Source organism: Borostomias antarcticus (assembly GCF_949987555.1).
Source record: "Borostomias antarcticus genome assembly, chromosome: 1".
Lineage (NCBI taxonomy): Eukaryota > Metazoa > Chordata > Actinopteri > Stomiiformes > Stomiidae > Borostomias > Borostomias antarcticus.
This window is the reverse complement of record NC_140234.1, coordinates 54,273,222-54,296,197: the sequence shown is the minus strand read 5'-3', so window position 1 is coordinate 54,296,197 and position 22,976 is coordinate 54,273,222. Positions and strand designations below refer to the sequence as shown.

At 44.9% G+C, this 22,976-nt stretch overlaps 1 protein-coding gene across 2 annotated transcripts; it reads right to left on the bottom strand.

The window, feature by feature from the left end:
- Window positions 1-1,918: 1,918 nt before the first annotated feature.
- LOC311311785 (zinc finger and BTB domain-containing protein 16-A-like) lies at window positions 1,919-22,705 on the bottom strand. Of its 2 annotated transcripts, XM_084441550.1 has the most exons (8): window positions 22,683-22,705; window positions 22,354-22,583; window positions 19,901-21,152; window positions 17,706-17,803; window positions 14,954-15,040; window positions 5,809-5,979; window positions 4,476-4,643; window positions 1,919-4,362 (listed from the first exon to the last, which is right to left on the bottom strand). In XM_084441550.1, exons 3-8 carry the CDS (start codon window positions 21,058-21,060, stop codon window positions 4,133-4,135), a joined length of 1,914 nt encoding a protein of 637 aa, XP_084297676.1. In that variant the 5' UTR covers window positions 21,061-21,152; window positions 22,354-22,583; window positions 22,683-22,705; the 3' UTR covers window positions 1,919-4,132. The 2 variants fall into 2 exon arrangements, with proteins under 2 accessions (XP_084297676.1, XP_084297677.1); XM_084441551.1 differs by lacking the exons at window positions 22,354-22,583; window positions 22,683-22,705 and adding an exon at window positions 21,502-21,516.
- Between the last annotated feature and the right edge of the window lie 271 nt (window positions 22,706-22,976).

The window sequence follows — 22,976 nt, the reverse complement described above, 5'->3', positions numbered from 1 at the left end:
ACATAGGAACATGAGGTTGATGCAGTAGATGCACCTACACAGCTGGGGGAGCACTAGAGTGGTGAACTGTGACACACCTCCAAGAAGCAGCTGCATGTGATCCCCTGTGCATTGAATTGTATTTATTGGAGCAGTTGTCAAAACTGTCTCGTGTGCCTTGAGAAAGGTCCTTGTGACCGAAACGTCAGCCTTTTCAAATAAATCCACAGCAAAAGGGTGAGAAGTGTGGGCGGGATTGTTTTTTGATTTCCTAAAGTTTGCCTACGAGGGACTTTGGATCCCAGCACCACGACCAAACAGGCGTGCATGTTACTTTCTTATATTCAACATAGGAATGATCCCCTTAAGATCCACCAAATTACTGATAAGGTCACATATGAAACTGCTTTTAACCTTGAAATTGTAAAGGGTGTCACAAGAAATGCCACCCTCAGTAAACCAACACTGGTATGGACAGCCATTTGAACTGGCCTGTTGCCTTTTGTTTCCACTGCCTTGGGTGGAGGCTGAGTCTTTCCTTTGTGCGATTCTGCCTCTCCCTGATCTGGACCTTTGCTAAGCCCAGAGACAGTGTCGTATAACTGGAGCAGCTCCCAGAACTCCTGCCTTGCCTTCTGCTGTCCTGTGATAGGTAGATCGTCTGATCCACTGGCAGCGGGCTCTGTCTGCTGTGGAAGCCAGGCTGCTCCATCCCCAAGCCCCAGTCAGGGAGAGAGGTACAGGAATGAGGACAGGTATGGTGTCATAGTGACCCCTTCTGGTGGTCTTGGGGATTTTTCTGAGATCACCCAAATACTCCAGTGTCTATCTGCAATAGAGACATGGGGACTGTTAGTATGTTTGTATAAAGCAGAGAATTACATTTTAAATTGAGTAAGCATGAGTAAATAAATGAGTAAACCTGTAGTCAGTATATTGTAACTGCTTATCTCAGACTAATTGAGCACATTTGTGGGCTGTGATGATGTGAGGCTCTGGGTCTCAGGTTCTGTATGGGAAAGGTGGGTGATCATTGTTGTGGCATTGTCCATGGAGTGCCACACTGTTGGAGGTCATTGTGGAAAGTATGACTGAACAGAAGCAAAAATGAACCGCCTGGACTGCTTTGTTTTGCATGCATCTTTCCCATGGCCATCAGACTCATTAACAAGGCTGGCGTCCCCCACAACGCCCCCCCTCTCTAGAATCTAGAATGTTGAAATAGTTTTCCAGGTTTTCCAGAACGTGTGGGGATTGGGAACCCTTAATAACATATCTAATTGGAAGCAACCCAGAAAATGCCACATTACAGAATTATTGAAAAGAAGAAAAGTAAACTGATAACTAATGAATGTAAGAAGCTCATAATACTGCCTGCTCTGAGGATCTCAGTCTTGCTCTTTACTGTGTGACTACCGAGCGATTGATTGGATGGACTGGCCAGTGTACATGAGGCAGGGGGAGGGCAGCAACTTCTCTTTCTCTACCTCTAGTGAAACACAGCCCAGCTGTGCATCTGGCAGGGTTCCACTAAGGGTCACCAAAGTGCCTGGGAAGACTCCAGCTGGATTTAACTTGCACATTAAAACTCCAGCTGGATGCAACAGCACAAGAAAACTCCAGCTACTGCAATTATTTATGACATGAAATGAACCAATAAACCATAAGAGGTTTTCGCAGCAGGATGCAAATACTTTCAATTAGGAAAAGTAGTGAATTGAGCAGAAGTGAAACATTTTGTATAGCTGACATTTAGATTAATTAGAAACAATTAAATAAACCTAGCTGATTTTTTTTAAATTATTGATCCTAGTAGGTAAACACAATTAAATGATGCAAACTGTAAAGAGATGCCCTGTAAAATAGTTAATCATTTTATTATTTTTTCATCATGCCACAGAACACTGACGCGTACAGAGAGTTGTGCCTGAATCCACACTGAGAAAAACAATTGCACACACAGTGTTACAAAGCTTTAATGAAGAAGGATTTTACTGCACAGACATGGCAAGAAGAACAACCCTGATTTGACACCAGGTCAAGCACTGAGCTGGTGCTGAGGTAGACAAACACAGACATACATTATCTAAATGAACAGTAATCACATCCTTCTAGTTCACACCAAATAAAATGACGTTTTTTTTGTTACAATATTAGAAAGATAGGAGAAAAATCTTTTAAAACCAAAAAAGTGCTGTTACTTTTGGTCCACTGTGGAAATCAATCTTTAGTGCATGTACATGTAGATACAGTATAGTACAGTGAAAAGGTGTTAGAGCTTTGCATCGCTTTCATGGCACTGAGTGTTGGCTGTTTCAGAAGGCCAAGGTGATGCCCATTGATGCCCCAAAAAGTTTTTTTTTTTATAAAGAACAATTACAGATATTACTTTCGAGGTGTCTTTCTCTAAATAACTACATATTCCTCAGAAATATGATTATGTTTTAAATCGGGGAAAAAAAGTACTTACGAAATGTTTTAGATCTGCAGCATCGTATCAGAATTGCTATGAGCCTCAAATGACAATATTAAACTACGGGATCTTTAGAATGGCAGTAATATTCAGTCCTTCACTAACACCCACCCAGAAACCTCCATCAACATGACAAAGGCTGTATTCATGTTTTCAAGCACATTTATGCTCACTTTATAAAAGAGGCACAAGGGAGGGAACTTACTCAAATCAGATACGTATAAAACACACACTTAAAGATGTTTCTTAAATCATAACAAATGTAAACAAATTGCAAATCACTGAAATACAAAAATACAACATTTTAAATTCAGAGAGACCCTTGTTGGGCTCTCATTTAGGAATAAGATACAATTACATTTTGTACATGACACCAACAAACACCACAACTGACAATAACCTGCTTATAGTGATTCAATTTAGAATCATCTTTTCACATTTAGTTTAAAAAAAAAGAAAAAAGGAAAACTTCACATTTTCTTTATTTTTTACCCCCTAGAAATTTTGGATTCTGTGATTTCAAAGACATCTATTTTACTGATAAAACATTACACATAGAAGCCACTTTGAGGGCTTAAAAAAAAAACAGTAGGCAACCATATGAATCAATTCTATTAATGAACTCTTCTAACATCGCAAACTGCTTCATCTACGTACTTAAAAGGACATGAGAAGCTGCTGATGACAGGACGTAAATGAAAACACAATGATAACTCAAGTAGGCCAAAATCAAAATGTGCTGCTATTGCATTTGTGCAAAAGATTATGGAGGTAGCACTTACTCTAATAACACCCTTGAGTAGTTGGGTAATAAACTCAACACCTATTTGGTAACAAAACTCAAGACATAAACAACGTGTTACACCTTAATGCAAGAGACATCAGCGTGACCAGACTATTTGAAAGGTATCACAATATAAACCCCACATAAAGACACACATTCAACTTATAGGGCCTTTATTCTGTCCTCAAAACCCTTTATTGCGCTGTCGATGTCTATCAATTTCTTTATCAGCAAGTTTGTGAATAGAGCTTCATAAAAGGCCCTTTCATCAGTCCCTTTGCGATATAAAAGATGACCTCTTTTCAATTCATCTCACTGCATTATAAAGGATTAAGGAAGGCTTCATGAAACTGAAAAAGTTGCTATTATATGTTTAAAGTGGAATAAAAAACAATAGCAAACTCACCGAAGACAATGCTACAGTATCAATCACATGAGGTCAAAACATTGCTGCCATTCAAGTAAAACATGCAGAAAACAACTCAAAAACACCAACCCAAAAACGTACAGCAGAGAAACAATGAAATGTCACAGGAAATTAAATGAAATAAAACAGGAAATTAAATGAAAACTTCAATACTTATTCACCCTATCAAGTCTTGGTGGGATTGCATTCAACTTCTATCCCTGACAGTCACAGCAGGGATAACACCGTTTGCTCACAAGCACTACATTCTCTCTCTCACCTGCTACACATACTGTTCAGTATGCCGTTTGACCATTGTCACAATGAGCTAAACCACAGAAAGTATCCATATGAATGTTGCTTTAAAAATTATGTGTGTGTGTGTGTGTGTGTGTGTGTATGTGTGTGTGTGTGTGCATGCCTGCCTTCAGGTGCGTCCTTGTGTGAATGTGCATGGGTGCATGTGTGTGTTAAGATGTCTAAGTCCTGCTCAGACGTAGCAGACATATAGATAAGTCTTCTCAATGCGCCAGTCGGGGGGCACGTCCTCAGGCCTGTGGCCCTTTATGTGTTTCTGCATGGCAGCCAGACTGGGGCAGAAGTCCTGGCAGATGGTGCACTGGTACGGGGATGCTCCGTTGTGGGTGCGCAGGTGCTTGATCATGGCAGAGTAGTCCCGTGATCGTTGGTGACACAGCTTACACTCAAATGGCTTCTCACCTGAAATAATTATGCAGACACATTTTTTTGAAACCGGGTATACAAACACAATGTTGCGGCGTGTGGTGGGTGTGTCTGTGTGTGTGTGTGTCTGTGTGTGTGTGTGCTCTCACCTGTGTGTACTCGGTAGTGTGTCTCAAGCTGGTGTTTAAGACTGAACCTCTTCCCACAGCCATTGCACTCGTAAGGCTTCTCTCCTGTGTGGATACGCTTATGTCCTCTCAGAGTGCCATCATCCCGGAAACAGCTCCCACAGAACTCACACTCGAACGGGTGGTCACCTGGGGTCAGATACAGACCTGTCACAGCGATATCTAACACAGCGCTGCATAACATTGGCTTAAATCAGCATCACAGTTCAGTCTAGTAATACCCAGAAGATTGGAGCTTCAGGGTCCATCGAAGACAGGCTTGCCATGACTTGGCACAAATGTACAGCGAGGTACAAACAGTTGAGTTGAGTCAAGTCAAACAGACCCAGAACCTCTGAGTACATCAGGCAGGGAAAGAATAATGAGCTCCCAAACGTTCCTAACGCTATGGCATGGCGGGAGGGAGGGCCTCCCCTTGGGGTGGCAGCTAATAGCTAATAACGGTCCTCCAGACATGCGATGCTCCCCATACCCTACTAAATCTATTTCCTTTCTCTCCACGGCTGAAGATTTGATTCATCTCTCGTGACCTATGTGTCTCATTATCCTACGGTGTGTGTCTCAGTGTCCACAGCAACAGCCGAGTCTGTGATTACATTGCAGTCTTCATTATGGCTTGATCCCCACAGCAACCACCCCCCTCCCCCCCCCGGCACCCATTCCCCGATATAGACGAGATGACATTTACAAAATGTTACTTCCAAGCAGTCAGAGACATAAACAAGATGTGCAACGATGGCCAAACTCTGTCTCTTCACATCAATTATGCATTTCCCGCTGTCTACACGTCAAACAGTGCTGACGGTTGAGAGTGTAGGAAGGTGAGGAAGAGAGAAGACTGTAAACATCGCTCTCCCTCCTCGGGCACCAGAAGACTCGCCCTCGGTAGAACACACAGACAAGTCATTTCCATTTTACTTTCCCTTAGATATTTATTTGCCGCTACCATTATTTGGGGTGAACCACAGTCAAAGTGACAGGCATGAACAGCAGAAGCCTCGAGGCTGTCTGAGAACCAAAAATATAAGCAGGAGGAGATTGCCCAAAATACACACAATGGCGAAAACAGTGCCCTGCTGTCATCTGGAGAGTGAGTCATTTTATAGATGAAGCACAGTGAGAGTGAGAATATGAACATGGGAATTTGGTAGAGTTTTTCAGTAATTTGACAATTGATTGTGATAACGATCTAAAATCGACTGTTACTGAACGTAATTACAGTTGATCTGGTGTTAATTAACTATGAGTGTACAGGAGATGGCGTTGGTGATGCCGATCAACGGCCAGTCCTTACCTGTGTGCGAGCGCAGGTGGCGTTTGAGCGTGGTGTGGCTGGGGAAGGGCCGCTCACAGTGGCTGCAGATGTAACTGTGCATTCCTGCATGGACCTCCATGTGCTGCTGCAAGGCCTTCTGGGTCGGGAAGCGCTTTGCACACAGCAGACAGAACACCGCCATGTCTGCCCCTGGGGACAGAGCAACATGCAGACAGAGAGACAGACACACAGTTATTTCAGTCCCATATACAGACAGCCAGAGCCCTGAGTGGGGAAACTGGGTCACTTCAACTTTATATGAGTCCTCTGAGGAGAAAGATTCTTTCAAAGAGCAAGCTTCTACCTACACCAACTCTTCCCACAGCCCTCAGGCACTTTCAGTTTGACTTCATAGTATTTAATGGGTGGTGGAAGTCATTGTCGTTTTGATAGTGGGTTCCAGCGAACTGTATTGTGTATGAATTTGTCAACGCAAGTCTCTCAGAGAATGCCTCTAAGAAGAGAACACATAATGGCGGACCTGCCAGTCCCAGTAATCAATGTCGCCTCTCCAGGATGTTAGAAGAGTAATTATTTCCCTCATTCCCCATCAGGAGTCTGCTCCAGTCTCTGAAGTCCTCTGTCTCTGTACAACCCAAGCCCCTGATAGCAGCTCCACCCCAAATGATGCCTACACTATGTGCTATGTGCAGAATGTTAAGTGATATCAAGCCATTAAAGGCAGGACTGCAGGGGGAAAAAACACAATCCTTTTAATCCCGTGTGTGACCTGGCATCAATTTGGGGCTGCTTTCCTGTTGCAGCGAGAGTGGACAGGAATACAGATAGGGAGACAGAGGGATGTTTTACTCACAAGAATCTGTGAAGAAAAGCGCATATTAGGTACAAACACATGATATACAGGCCGTTGGGCTTTTATTAACACCAACACTAGTACCTGACACTCATTAAAATGCATATGGGGCCAGGATATCTGCTCATCAATTCCAGGGATAATAATGTGTGTGTCCTGGAGAGCGCTGCTCTAACCTGAGGTTATGAGCTGCTTATTTCTCTGTGTGCTCAGGTTTTGGTAGCATTAAAATGCTAGCAGGTCCCATTGCTCCCAACTCGTATTCAATCAGACATCTCCAGCAGAGCATCATTAGTAAACAGAGCTCTGCCTCCGCTTCATTGGAATTCAAGTGAGGTTGCTGTGTCGCATTTAAAATGCAGCCTGATGAGGTCCACTAAATCAAATCATTTGTTACCGTTATTGAAGTGCCTTGAGGCAACTGGCAATTAAATTGGAATTAGTGCAGGGAAAGGGATACAGCGGGCTCATACTAAGGAGGGAGAATGTCAGACACTGTTGCTGGTTCAATCAAGTTAACCGACAAGAGTATTCAAGTAAATCATTCAATCCAGTCTTTTTTTCCAGGAATACATCATACAAATATATATATTGGTTTCCAATCAACATGTCACAATTAGTCAAAAATCAACATTTGGGGATTTTGTCATTATAATTATGTCAATATTATGTCATGAAGGCCATTATGAGTGTTGCTATGCATTCTAACATTTTTCTTTAAATGTGATAAATAAAATGAATTTACTTACTAATGAATACAATAGGCTATAACTCCCCACACACCTAACATATTTGGATTGTGATACATTTCACAGGAGAGCATACTGAGACTGGTAAGATTATAGATTATAATAGTTTTTCCAACGCATATGCCCTGGGGTGGCTGTATAGCTCAGGGGGTAGGGTGGGTTGTCCAATGATCATAGGGTCGGCGGTTCGAGTCCTGGCTCCTCCTGACTACCTGTCGAAGTGTCCTTGGGCAAGACACTGAATCCCAAATTGCTCCCAATGAGCAGGCTAGCGCCTTCCATGGTAGCTGCCGCCATTGGTGTGTGAATGAGAGGCCTTCATTGTAAAGTGCTTTGGATAAAAGCGCTATATAAGTGGAGTCCATTTACCATTTACTTCCATTGAAGCCCAGTGCGAGCCTGGAGAAAAACTGCAGCCAGCTCAATAGTGTAATGATCAGTGAAATTATGGCCACTATGTTTCAGGTTCATGGTAGACAAACCACAAATAGGGATAAATGTCCAAAATAACACACTACCCTTTTAAGAATAAAAACATCAGTAACTGTCCATGGTGTAGGTTGGCAGTCTGAAGTAAATCTGAGGCACTCAAAATGTATTTATTTAAGCCAAAATATTAATTTCTTGTTTTTAAAAGATGTTGGTATTTTGTGTGGCCTCCCTTAGACCACAAACTTCTCTTTGGTACACTGCTGTGTCATTTTCGTAGTCCTGTGGTAAATGCTTCCCAAGCTTCTTGCAGGATTATTATTATTAGGGGCCAAGCACCGAAGGTCCAAAGCACCTATTGTAATTGGTAGTTTTATTATTTTTTCGACCTGGAAGTCTATGGCAGCCCCTCTAGCCGACTGGTCACTTTTTATGAAACTTGGCAGAATGGTAGAGGCTTGTGTACTGTACAGTTCATTGTATTTTCATTGACATCAATGGCCACATAGCTCAAATGTGGCTATGGCATATTTCGCTTGTTGCCTTTGATGCGTTTGTTGTGCTTGGCCCCATTATTGCTGCTTGCAGCTATATTTTATTATTATTATTATTATTAATGTTTATTTGTATTAACTGTAGTGTTATATAGTGTTTTTACAAGCAAATAAACACTTACTGTCCAGATAAATAGTTTTAAAGTCACACTGAAACGGACGTTTGAGATCATCTAACTTCTGTAGTTTGACGTATTTCCGACGCAAACAAGCTATGAGGGTGGGACATATGTTTAGAGGAATTTGATTGGAATATTGACAAGTGGACCGGTTTTAAGAACTTTAGACAGATTTGATAGAAGGATAGCGTTGATTGACGGGTGGATGTCGTGAGATTATTTGCCTAAAATCTAAGGTACCTGTTGTCGTCATTGCACGTGACCTACCATTTTCCTTTTTTTTTTTTTTGGCATACATCGTTGAATAGGTGAACACTACAGTATGACCAATTATGTGAACCAAAATGGGACAGAATGCTTTTTTCATTTCAATGCGACTTTAAACAATTTTCTTAGGGGGCTAACACTTTTACACAGTACTGTATATACTTAGAATCACATTCTGAATCTATTCATGAAAATAAACATTCATTATTAGTTAGTGTAATATCTATATCATGTCCGTTACCCAGGTTTCCCCACAATATAGCAAATACACAAACACCGTTTTTCTAATTGGCGCTAGCTACTACTCGCAATATAGAGCCCTCTGGCTGCACTTCCTTGGGTCCTTGCCTGTTAACATGTGCCTGTGCCGCTTGGAACCTATTTCTAGAGAACCGCTGATCCAAACAACTTCACACATGACACATGCACATTCTTGGATCCTGAGCAATACACCTGCCACATATCAACTTCATGTAGTGGCCGGTTGTCGAGATATTCAGAATACAGACAGACAGACACACACACACACACAGACAGACACACAAGTGCGCACACGCAGACACTCACGCACGCAGACACTCACGCACGCAGACTTCCCGCCTTTATTAGGGAGATGAGAGAGATAAGAAGCGCTAGTTAAATCACTACAGCTAAATCCACTGTTATGACACTGAGATCTCAGATTACACAGTCACTCTTTGATCCCCCACAGTCCACTTGGCTTGCTATGGTATGAGTCGAGTTCTATCAAACAGAACTAAGAGAATTTATGCTCATTAACAAATAAGGCGAGGACCAGAGACATTCTCCACTCCACACAATGCTGCTGAGAGGTTCCCATGGAATGCATTGCACCTGTTAAGTAGCTTTCTTTCTGTGGTCCGGTCCACACAAAGGAAACACAATGTGGATCAGACCCTCATTGACCCGGCCATTAGTCATAGGCTCCTCATGCTACTCTTTCACTCCCATTCTTTGTGCTGCAGCCTAATGACTGGAGCCTTTCTCACCCATGGAGCACAATGTTTCACCAGGGGATAAAAGGTCCCCCTAGCACCCCACACACCACCATACCACTCCAGTCACCACTGACCAAACCAGAGAGCGGACTGTGGCCCCTTCATCTGTGGTTACTGGGTATTCTCTGACACACAGCAAGAGTAGCCCTTTTATATAGTGCACCAGCTAAGTCCAGATGATTTCTCTTAAAAGACTAAATATATTTTAAGGCCCTCAGAGTTCATTATCTGCATGACCTGTATTGTGGAACACTTACCTATGCGAGGGTCCAGCGCAATGCTTTTTACAGCCAGCAGGGGGAGTGCTCTCTTTATACTCCAAGCTGTTGGAGACTCAGACCTCCAGCAACCATCTACTGTAGCTCAGGAACCCTTCAGAGCCACTGCATTTACTACTTTGAATAGAGTTACTTTGGCATGGGATGATTTTCATAACACAGGCCCACTTAGTACTAGAGATCTGAAATTTCTTATGTGCACAGACTGTATACATATAACATTATTCATATATCACAGTACACTCTACACACATACTGTACATACACTCACCACACTCCATTCTGTATATAGTACATACATTGCATTTGTGCCCTTTTTTTTTAACAGTATATCATTTGTACAGTATATTGCACTCTATTGTGTTTGCACTGTATTTTTGTATTGAATTTGTCATGTCTTTGCACTGTCCTGTCCTGTCCAGCACCCTGTCCTATGTCCTCTGCAACAGTGTATGCCGTTACTCTAGTCAAATTCCTAGTATGTGTGTACCATATACATGGTAAATAAAACAGATCTTGAGTCTTAAAAGACCAGACATAGCTTTCTGCTTTGTCGTTTTACTATGTCATATTGACTGTATGTGCTGCCAACAATTCTGAGGGTAGTTTGTATTAACAACTACTTCATAAAAGACACATATAACCAAGACCTAAACAGCAGAGACTAATACCTACAGTAGTATCTAATCCTATAGTCTAAACTGAACATTCTGAGGTCAGAGAGCAGCATTTGTGAGTGGCGGCATTGTGTGACCACTGTCTGCACCAGCGCGCGTGCGCACACACACACACACACACACACACACACACACACACACACACACACACACACACACACACACACACACACACACACACACACACACACACACACACACACACACACACACTCACTTTCACAACAAAGGCTGTTTTTTTGCTATCTCAGCTTTTTCCAGTAGGATTTGCTCCTTAGTGCAAAATAGCCTTTAGGACAGAGAATAGGAGCTCTAGGTGGGATGTCACTTCCCCCTGCTTTCTCACCCTTAACCAAACAAAAGGAATCTGTGACTTGGTCTTAAGGCACAGGATGACCTCCTGACCCTAGGTCCTCAATAGGGTAAACACCATGTAATCAGTGGAATCCCTGAAAGCCTGGATGGCTGACTGAGCACTGTGCTCTCTATGGACAGAGCAAGGCGTGGGAGCTTTTGGACATTCCACACACAGAGATGATTAAACTGGTAATGCAGCTCTCGGTCATCACAGACAATATGAACACATTAGCAGAGCTTTTCCTCATTGAGTTCCTATAAACAGATCTGATTTGAAAGAGGCAGTTGGATGGTAGACATATGCATTCTTTTTCACCATCTTTTGTATGACAAAGAGTAGCCTGCATGGTAGTTTGATTGACTGTAACACCCACATTTTCACATGGTTGTGTGCAGGACTCGGTAGCAGCCCTTCATAGTCCAGCTGAGGACCAACTGCTCACGCTGCTTAGCAGACAAAACACAGTTTCCAGGCAACCAGATTAGATCACGGTCCTGCTCGGGGTGAAGTGTTTGGGCCTAATCCCTTCATTCACAAATAAGCGAAGCCTGTTCCTTTTCTAAAGAAGCACAATAGTTTTCCCACCGGGAGAATCCTAGAGTAAACTCACTGCAAATTGAACAAGGATTCACATTCAGTGATTTCATACAAATTTCCGCAAAGTTCTGTCTCAGGCTCAGTTTAGAAAAGATTGCCAGTTGACGGGACTGAGTCAATAACATGAATTTAAATATGTCTCCCTTGAAATCCCACAAATCAACCAATAAACAGTGCTCTTTGGTAGGGAGGAGGGAGGCAGGTGTGTTTGTACAGCTTTTGGATCAACAGAGGTTAGGTTACGCAAGGCTACTAAGGCTTGTGTGCCAGGGAAATTGTACTCAAGTTATCAACTCAAAGGCCCCAAACTAACACATGATTGGCAAAATGGCCAAGAGTGCGTTTGTGGATTTTGTCAGGTTCAATGAATGCGGTTACACACCGACTACTTAGTTCCCTATCTGGTACTGCGCAGGCATGCGCTATGATCAAAGTGCTACCTATGGCTGGATCTGTACACAAAGCCTGCAGCTAGCTAGCTTCTGTTACATGACCCATTTAGACATATACAGCCATGAGCAGAATGCCTCAGACCTAACGTGACCCCCGTACCCTCAGACAGTGTGATAGTCTACTCCCTGCAGACGTGGTCACAGGCACGGCACGCTGCGGCGGCAGGCCCCCTGACTCCCTCGGCAGCACAGCGCCCTCCAATACCTCAGATGACCCCGGTCCGGGCTCTGATCACCACACCGCTAATCTACCCGAGTGAGGAACAACCTGCTCAATAATTAATGCAACAAGAGATACATTGCTCGTGTTTAACCACCATTCCATGGCCCGGTTCATCAAGTTTGCACGCATTTCCCAATCTGGAGTGCTTGGATCCCTATGTGTTTAGCATATTTTCCCACTAACATTTACCCAATATTAAACAGTAGACACCCTGGGGGGGCTGGGCGTGCGGAGCAGGATGTGAACTCAGCCACTAGGGGCAAGCAGCACAGTAGACAGGGAATACATATACAGTACTGCAGAGAGGTTAAATTGAATGGTCTGTAATAGTAATGATGATTACAGGGTGTGAACAGTGGAATTGAGGGACAGCAGGCTACAGTAACAGTAATGACAGTGCAACTGGGTGCACTCAGTAAATAGAGGGCTTCATTAACTGCTACCTGGAAATAGACAGAGTGGACAAAGAGAGCTTTAGAGGAGCCGGAAGTGATTTCTGGGGCTTTGATAGAGGGTCTGCAGTAGAGGCAGGAGTTGTGTGAGTGAAAGGTGCAGCTTCATGTGAGCACACGAAGACAAGCTCCTTCTCCTGCAGGCAAGATGGCTGAATGATTGGCCAACACGCTCTGCAGCATATCAAGGCAATTCCTACAGCTGTGCTTTGCATAACAACCTGGATCTCCTCCCAAAACTGCTTCAACCAGGTGATGACACCCCAGAGCCCTGGCTTGGTCTAATAAAACAGGCTCTTTGTTGGCAGAGAGATTGTGAGACAGCTCCATTCTTAGAGTTTGGCCGTCCACAAGTAGGTCAGGGCAGAGACTATGACAGGGTGGTGGAGGAGAGTAAACAGCAGCACATGATGTTGTTTTCCTCACAGTCTTCCGTCCTGGCATCCAATGCTACCAGTCATCCCCACGCCCCTAGGAACTCTCCCATATGCCCCCCCACACACACATAAACGCACCCCTAACCCCCCTGCCTCACCACACACACACACACACACACACACACACACACACATAAACACACCCCTAACCGCCCCCCCCCACCCCCACACACACATAAACACACCCATAACCCCACCCCCCACTCACCCTTGTCACTGATCCCAAACCTTCTCCAACCCCCGGCCATTCACCTCTGACATATCCACAGAGCCAAAAACAGTCGGACTGTTAAACCCTGCAATCCCCCAATTTAGCTTCGCAGTCCCACAGGTCCTTCTCAAGTAGGGTTATTTCCCCTTTCGAGCAGTGTGATCACTACTACGGTCTGGTCATGTGTTCCTGTGCCAAGAGGAAACCCCATTGGCGCACTGGTACACAATACTTAATGGCGATACAAAGCCGTGGTATCACTTTCCAAACACACAGGCAGAGACTGGCAAGGCCTGTTCAAATTATGATTTCCAGCATGATTTCAAGGTTTCATGGTTTCAAGCTCTTTGTATGCACGTTTCAATGGGCATAATAGCTCCATTGAGCACTGCAAATATAATCCATACCGCTCTTGAGTACTCGTCAGTACTGGCTGTAAGCCCTAAGTGGCAGTAAATGTGTCACACCAGTTCAAGCTGAGATCATGACAAAATGGGAGAGTAATGCCCTCCTGTACCCTGCACTGGATACGCTGCCAGGCTGAAACTGAGCTCTGGATGTTTACAACTCAGGGAGAGCAAGTAGAAACTTCTGGGCATCGTTAACACCCCTCCATGTCCACAGACATTAACTATTCATACTATGTGTGCCACCTGGAGTTACAGTTACATGCGAGAGCTTTCAGAGGGTTATCAGCTTTCTCTGACAGTAGCAGAAAAGGTGTGGATTCAGACACTGTGGGTACAGGCAAATGAACATTCAGTGAATTGATTTGGAAAAGCATGATAGGTATTAAGTTTCGACTAGAATATACAGCAGATAATGGAGTCTGAATCCTGGGTAGGATGAGAAGCAGCTTTGATTTCAGCTTGATTTGAACAGCTTCGGTAAAAGATACTCCGTTGGCAGACAGATTATCCAGGTGGGTTGGTTTCAGCCTCTTTCTACAGTGTACAGGTATATTCTATCCTCCCATGTCGCACAGGATATAATACACACCATTCTTCATTGTGAGACCATTCCCAAACAAAATTGGTTCACCCAAGTTGTTGACATGAGTTTGCAAGCACAGAGTGAATAACCTTACCAGTGCTCATACGCTCAAAGAGAGCATGCCATATCTATGACTGAATAATGTACTTGGAGAGGGGGGCTAGGTTTGCCCCCTGGTCAGGCTTCGCATGACTTTGGTGACACTGGTGAGTGCTCACATTGGATGCCAGCGATATTAGTGGGTGACATCTGAGAGGGCACTCCCCTCATCCCTGATGAATTATAGAGTAACATGACAGGGACAGTTTAACCCAGCCAGCATGACAAGGAAGATTCGCCCGAAATGTTTTATTCCAGTAGGTGGAGAGGGTTAATTGCACAGGTCATTAGTATAGTGTCCATGGTATCACATACAACTATGACCTCTATTGATCTCACCTGTGTGTGTGTGTGTGTGTGTGTGTGTGTGTGTGTGTGTGTGAGTGTATGGCTTACCTGTGTGTGTTTGTCTGTGGGCTTCCAGTGCATCCTCTGCAGAGAATGTAGCTCCACACTGATCACACACAAGTGCCTCTGCTCCAGCTGCAAAACAATCACAGCCATGTGTTACTGCATTGATAAAACACTGAACATTTGGCCATGCAAATTGTTAATCTGATAAGGGGTTGCACTTAAAATCATAGAGAAGCTGGCATTTCTAACCACCCACTTCATCAAATGAAACCCTCTAATAATGTTACACCACCACTAGCGCTCAGCTGTGCTGAGGTTGATTTTCAGCCATAAAAAACATCTGTACAAAGCTCTTGTGAATGGCACAACTAGATTTAAAGGAAGGCTGGCATCGGGCATCGGGAACTGAATTCTAGACAAAGACTCACAGAGCTGTTTTTATTTTTTTGAATCCATCAACATTTGCTACACTGGAAAAGGTGGAAAAAAGATGCTTTACATTAAAGGACACTAAGGACCCCCGCTCGTCTGCAACCACTCTTGGATATTCAGAATTACATAAGGAGGTACGGATAGTACAACAGAATGGAACAAACTGGAAAAACAAAGGCACCAGACATCGTGCCACGGCCTCCTCTCTTACGGGACGCGGAGGTGAGGTGAGGAGTGTTATTCACCGTGTCCCCCGTTATCGGTCTGAAAAGAGCGGTCTGTCTGCCTGAGACAGAAGGACTAGCCGTTCTCTCAGTAGCAGACGCTCCCCGCCTGCAGTACATCCCTTTATCTACAAAAACACTCCGTAGTCAACACTTCCAGTCCTTGCCACCCCTCCGGTCCGTTCACCTCTGGAATGCCCTTGTCTCATCTGATGGAGACTTCGGCGCAGACGAGTTTCAGACGGCGCTCGGGAGATGATATTCACTCCTTTCAGGGTCGACGTGAACCGGGGCCCGCTCCACAGACGCGTGGGCTTCGACCGCGCGGGCGTGCGGAGTTTCAGAGAGTGTGCAGTTGTGTGCGCGCGTGCGTGTTTGCACATGCAAAAACATAATCGCAATGCACACACGCGGTATACAAATGCACACATGAGCACATGCGAGCATACACACATGCACACACACACACACACACACACATACAAACACGTACACGCGCGCACAAAACATGCACACACGCCGATATACGCAGCTGTTTGGATGTGGGTTGGCTCTCACAGAGATGTAAATCGGTTGCAAATCTATACTGGCCTAGGGCTTATTCACTGATCTATTTTCTGCTCAGCTGGCTTTAAATGAAGTTAAAGTAAGTCATTAAAACACCCACAAGCTTTGGGAACTCTGAGCGTCGAAGCCTGAATGTAGTGCTCTTTCAACTCTCCCCCCCCTCCATACAGCTGCTGAACCAGTAAACCCAGCGCTCCACAACACCACAGCCAGTTTCATTTCTCTCAGATACTGTATTTTTCTTCAGAAACATTCAAACCTGTTACATTGTTGTGTGGACTAGCTTTCCTTCCTTCGAAAAACTTGGGTGTGACTAGTATTTTAAAAGTAAAAAGATGTGTGACATTGACCAGTGTGTGTCTGTGTTTGTGGTGTGTTTTGTGAAAATGTGTGATTAGAGGGGAAGAGAACATAGTGCATTGTCTTGTGCAGTCAAAGGCACGGAGTGTGCTCTCATCCATAAACCATCAAACTGTCTCAGACGCGGCTGCAATCGTCCTCCATCAAAACACTTTGTCTGGCATACCAAAATAAGAGCCAGCATTGAGCTGAATACCAAATCAACCCATTAGAGCACTGGAGCACCCGCTCCTTAGCAACCGGCAGGATCCAAGGCTGCTATACACTGCGACACACAATGAAAAAGAACTAAGATTCCGATCTGTATGTTGTATTATGGGGGATTTAAAAGTATGTGCATTCAAACCAGAGCAAAAGCTTTCTATCTGGAAATAAAGATGAAAGAATCATATAGCTGTGTAAGGGTCTGTCTAACAGTAACCAGGGTTACACTACAGACACGTACAGGAGATGTTCGAGACAGCAGATAATAGGATGAGGTCTGATAGTTCATAAGGGCTATTTGGAGAAAAGGAAATCTGGTCTGCCAGCAGTCTGTCATCCCTGAACGCTTGGCAGAGCAGATAGAAAAGATAGAATAGAGGACATAAGTCTAGTCTGCCCTCATATCCTCATATTCCAAATGGGATTTTTGTTTGTGTTATAGTTCCATATTTACCAACCCACCTCCCCCCTTGCTCTATTTTGGATAAAGTGGCTGCGAGAGCAGTCAGGTCTGATTAAGTCTGCGTTTGGGTACAGTGTGTTCCTGGACACACATCTGCGAGCAAGCCATCACACACGCTTCAGAACACTGGCAGAACACCCAGGCCTGCCGGCAGCTGATGATGTCATCACTCAGAAGGGGCAGAACTGGCAAGCTGCCAGGTTCTCCAAAAAAACACAACGATTCGACAGAGAGGCCAACCAGAAAGAGAGAGAGAGAGACAGAGAGAGACAGAGAGAGAGAGAGAGAGGGAGGGAGGGGGAGAGGTAGGCAGACAGAGATCTTAGGACGTGACATGGTAGACAGGCATATCAACCACACAGAGATGCCTCACAGGAAACCATTTTAACACCTAAGCCTCACCGTCTTTCACCAATCTAAAATACTATCTTTGAGTCAAATATTACCAGGTGCTTCTGAAGGGAAACACTATTTATGTGGGGGATTCTGATTCATATGAGTTTTTATTATGACTTGGTGGTTTTCTACCATTGCCCACTGTTACCTGTGTGAGAGAGCATATGCATCCTTAGCCGTACACTGTCCTGGAAGTGTTTACCACAGTATTCACAGCCATGGCCAGCCTCTCCACTGTGCAGCCTCCTGTGGGAAAGACAGAAACATCAAGATGAGCCACTGACTGAGACATCAGAACAGAGCAAGTATTGTGCTCTGAAATGTTGCTGTTGGGTCTGGAGAAGCCAGATGCAGCGTTGTCCAAATACAGAACGGCCCGTTTCCATTCTAGCATGAAACCCTGTATGAATACAGCATCATTAGAGACTTAGGAGACCCTTAGAGTAGTGAATCACACTGCGTGCATGCTAAGAGAATAGTCTAGACACTCGCACACACAGCTACACTCAGCCATCCAGACAGACCACACACGTAGACACATTAACAGACGAGGGCACACACACACACACGCACACGCACACACTTGTACTATACATACCTGTATGGTACAAATGCATTGACACAAACAAACACAATGGACTGACAAGACAGACAGGCTGGCAGAAAGACAGATAGGCTGGTAGGAAGACAGACAGGCAGACAGGTTGGCAGGCAGACACATACAGATTTGCATACACACACATGCATGAACACACACATGCATGCACACACACACGCATGCACACACATACACACACCTCCCCAAACTGCTAGGCTACATGAGGATGACTCATTGCTCTGCCTGCAGCAAAACCCATCATATCATATCACACACATCCAACCGTGCAATGCCGCTACTACTGTCCTCATATACCCCTCTCCACAGCACAAAAGGCCTCACAGGAGCTGGATTAAAAACAGATCACAGTCAAAATAGATCAAAACTCTCCAACATCATAGCCATATATTTCAGTCAGACTCTCGTCTAATTTAAATATACACCATCATCCACAGCCATTACTTTATAACATGTGAAAGGAAACTCCCCTTGCAGGCACCACAGGATTTCCATCTCTCTCACACTCAGACAACACTATTAATCAATACATTTTAGTCTGGAAAAACAGTGATTATAGCAAGAGTGGTGCCATCGCTCGACATTTCAGAATGTCAAACTAACGCAGGTGGATGGTCAGTGGCTGACAGGGACCAAGCTCATTATGACAGTCCCCCAAACAGAGCCCCCTCTCCATGAGAGAGCACCGAGCAGCTCCCCAAGCTCAGCAGGATGTTCTGTCTGGTCAGGCTGTGTGAACACTGAATCTGTTGCAAGTCTAAAATGTCTAAAATGTGTGGACAGAAAGGGTGACACTGAGCATGGGATGATTGAGGAAATGGGACTTATCACAAGAGTTTGTGATAAGCAAGCTTTGGAGCTAATGCTCCCCACAGAGCTCAGGGGGGTTCTGGGTAATACAGTACTTTGACATGAGGGACATCATGACTACGATGACTGAGACCTCTAGACAAAATACTAAAACAATATAAAAATACAGCTGTTAAAATGAATGCTGCTGCATAACCCTTACAACCTCTGGTAATTGAAACACCATGAGGCAACCATCCATCATGGCTGAGTGGGGGGTGTGGTTCCTCTGGTAGAGTTCTCTTTCATTGGCACAAAGGATTGCGAAGCAAATAGTCTGAGAGTTTCTAGTCAGAGGCACACTTTCTACTCAGAGCCACACAATTAAAAATAATCATGAAAAATTGAAAAACATGAAAACTATTTTCTACACAGTGTCATTATTTTACAACCAGCCGGCTCTATATAAAGAGCTCATGGAGAGCCACTTGACAAGTCGCATAAGGTCTAACTGTTCAAACAAAGTGCAGGTGTCTTTCCAAACAAATTAACATATTAGTTACGGCCGCTCTCTGCCTTTTTGCTTTGAAGTCTTCTAATGTAATGAAAAAGTTCATAAGAGTAAAAACAATCTCCACCCTTTTCATCAGGAGGAAGTAATTAAAATCCCCTGCACCATAAGAAAACACACAAGTAGTAAGCACAGAGTCTCGCTATACTCTCTCCACACCTCAAATCTTACACACACAGGACTCTGGCTTCCAGGCTGCATTGTATCAGAGGGAAGAACAGTCTTGTAATCCATATGCTCCAAAACCAAACCATCAACTACTATTCTTACTTTCTGCTATAGCTGAAACGTGTGCTTGCACACCGAGATAGAATCCCTTTAAAACACAGTGAAGAGATACAGCACATTGCTACTTTTTGACTTTTACCTGTGCTGCTCCCAGGCCTCCCTGCTGTGAAGCTGCAGACCACAGAGGGCACAGCGCTGGGCCTGGGCCTGGCCATCGCGCCTCATCCCTGCTGCAAACTGGCCCAGCCGGCTGAGCAGCTCCCTGTGAAGCAGGCCCTGGGGCAGAATGCTGCCGTAGGCCCTTGGGTCCAAGGACATGGCCATTGAGGGGGCCACTGACACGGGCATTGGCACCATCCCCTCCCCTATGTGGTTGGGGGGCATGGAGTACAGGGAGGCCAGATGTTTCTCCGCCAGCCCGGGGAAGCCGTCCAGAACATTCCCTGCTGACACCGCTCCGTCCTCCTGGCCTGAGTGCAGCCCTCGAGCACTGGTGATCACGCTGCCTCTGAGAGGGGTCCCAGGGCCCTCCTCTCTGGGTTGGTCTGACTCGCTGCCCCCCTCCCCGCCACTGGATGATCTGCCCCCGTAGCCGTTGGCCTCATCCACCTGCATGTCCTCCATCTTTATGCTCTTAGTAAGAGCCAGGGAGGGGTCCTGGGCCAAGCTGAAGCTGTTCTGCTGGGAGAGCTCCCTGCTCTCCAGGGTGACCTCTGCGTCCTGCTGCGTGGTGCCTGCTACAGGCGGCCCCGGTCCAGGGGAGCTCCTCTCGGACGTGTGGTATAGCGCCAGGTGGTGCAGGGCAGACGGGCTGCGGTTGTTTTCCTGCATGGAATGCTTTTTGGAGATCAGCATGTCCCTCCAGTGTCTGGCCCTGCTGTGGTCTCCCTCGCCGGCGCCGTGGCTCCTGCCCCCCAATTCCTGGCTCTCCTCTGACTGGATGGTCTCCAGCACCTTCAGGCACTGCTCCTCCAGGTACTCGATCTCCAGGATCTCGGCGGCGTACAGCAGGTCGTCCAGGTCCTCAGCCGTGGCCTGCAGGGAGGCCGTGTAGGCGTACTCCAGGATCTGCTGGAAGGTCTTGGGGGACAAGAAGTCCAGGGCGTAGCGCAGGCTGCTGCGGTGGAACAGGATCTCGAACATCTTGCTGGTGCAGGCCAGGACGGCGCGGTGGGCGGGGAACTCCTGTCCGTCCACCGTGATGATGACGTCACACAGGGTGCCTGCCAGACGCATCTCGTTGGCCTTCTGCAGGAGCGTGCTGGGGTGGGTGGGGTTGTGGAGCTGGAGCACACCCATGTTAGACAGATCCCTAACGGCTCGGACCGCCTCTGAGCCCACGCATGAGGTGTGACTCTCCCGCTTCACCTGCCTTCTGTGTGTCTGTAAGTCTGGAGAAAGGATAAGGGAGCGATATCACATCCATTGTCATCAGTTCCAATATTGATAGTGCTAATGCAAATACAATTAACAGTTTAATCAATTTAATTGTTTTTATTATCATAATTTGAAATATAGCTCCATACATTATCTTGCATGTTAAATTGAAGCATTTGAATTGAAAAGTTAATAAAATAATAGGTCATCATCATGCTTGTAATACTAAAGTACAGATTTGTTAATTGATTAATATAGTTTAAAATGCATCCCGTAATCACGGATAATCACAGCATAATCACGTGTTTAAAATGAGAAAGAACAGGATAAATAAATATTAAAAACATGCACTGTGTCCATTACCGGGTCTGCTTGTGATTGACCATGTGTACACGAAGACCTCAACCTGACAGCAGCCTAATGCCATATTGTCTATTGTGCTAGAAAATGCGTGTGAAGGCAACAGGTAACCGCATGATATTCAGTCTGCTGCTAGGGCTCGCGCTCTGTCTGATGGGAAGCTAAAATAACACTGTACTGCACAAGCTAAGTTAAAAATTAACGATTAAACAAAGTATAAGGGCTACTCTGAAACTGACTTTACGGTATTCGGAGCAGTGAAAACACCCCTGAGAATCATCAGTATCTACCGTTTTTATAATGTCCGAGGGTGAGCTATACTTGAACCGATCAGTGATCAAAGACTATGCATCCTACCTACAATCTAAGTTTTGTTTATTAGATCTGTACAACCTATACCACTGTATAAATTCTAGCACAGACCACTGTTCCAAGGATGCTCATACTCTGCCTCGAGTCGGATGGATCAGAATTTATCACACATTCACACATTCCAAAGCCCACAATTTTACGATTAATCTAAATATCACACAGATAAATTTAATCATTGGAAATTATAGGCTAACCAGTAACTTTAAACACTATGACCAACAGGTAAAGCTCACGTTTTGCCCATTGAAGTTTTTAAATCCATGATTACGCTGCTGAGAGAGCGCAAACTTCAGGGTTTTCGATCCAGAAAATGACACTGGCTATTGGGGAAAACATACTTGAACGGATCCGTAGGCCTACCAACAGTCATAATTTCTCTATAAGTGTACAATGGTAGTTTGGTATCCGTGTCTTGCATATCAGTAGCATTGTTCTACGCCAGGAAAACATTGACCAACAACTTTGAGATATTCTACTGCTTACCTTAACGGGCCTGTGTCCTCTGTCGATTATGTGGTATCATTCAGGCAACATCGTGGTAGGGCAATTCACACTACCCGCTCCTGACTCACTCCTGCTCCAAGTAAGCAAATCATCACCCGGGCGACGTCAGAGCTTTGAATGATTGTCCTCTGTATGTCTGTGGTCCTCTGTTCCCGGGCTTCTGTCTGGGCTGCAAACAGAGACATCTACAGGGCAGCTGTCGGCACGACCTGGGTTTAGGGGGAGGGAGGGTTTTAGTGTTCCGTTTCAATGCTTTATATTTGTGGCCTACATCAGTGACCTGAAGTTCTGATGTACAGCATACTAACCTATAGGCTACGTCCACTTTTGGTAGTCTACTGCACTCCATCACAGAGCTGAGGGATAACGATTTTTAAAAGTAAAACGTACTTAAGTGAGGTGAAAGATCAGTCGATTCCATGTGTGGTCATACCACACACATAAATGTCTTCATATGGATTGACCAGGCTACATTCCCATCCACGTTGCTGTCTGTAAATGATTAACCAGCCTCTTACTCCATCGTCAAAATGATTGACAGGCGTGCAGACTTGCCTGACATGTGGAAAAACTGGACCCGGTATATCGAGATTATGAGTAAA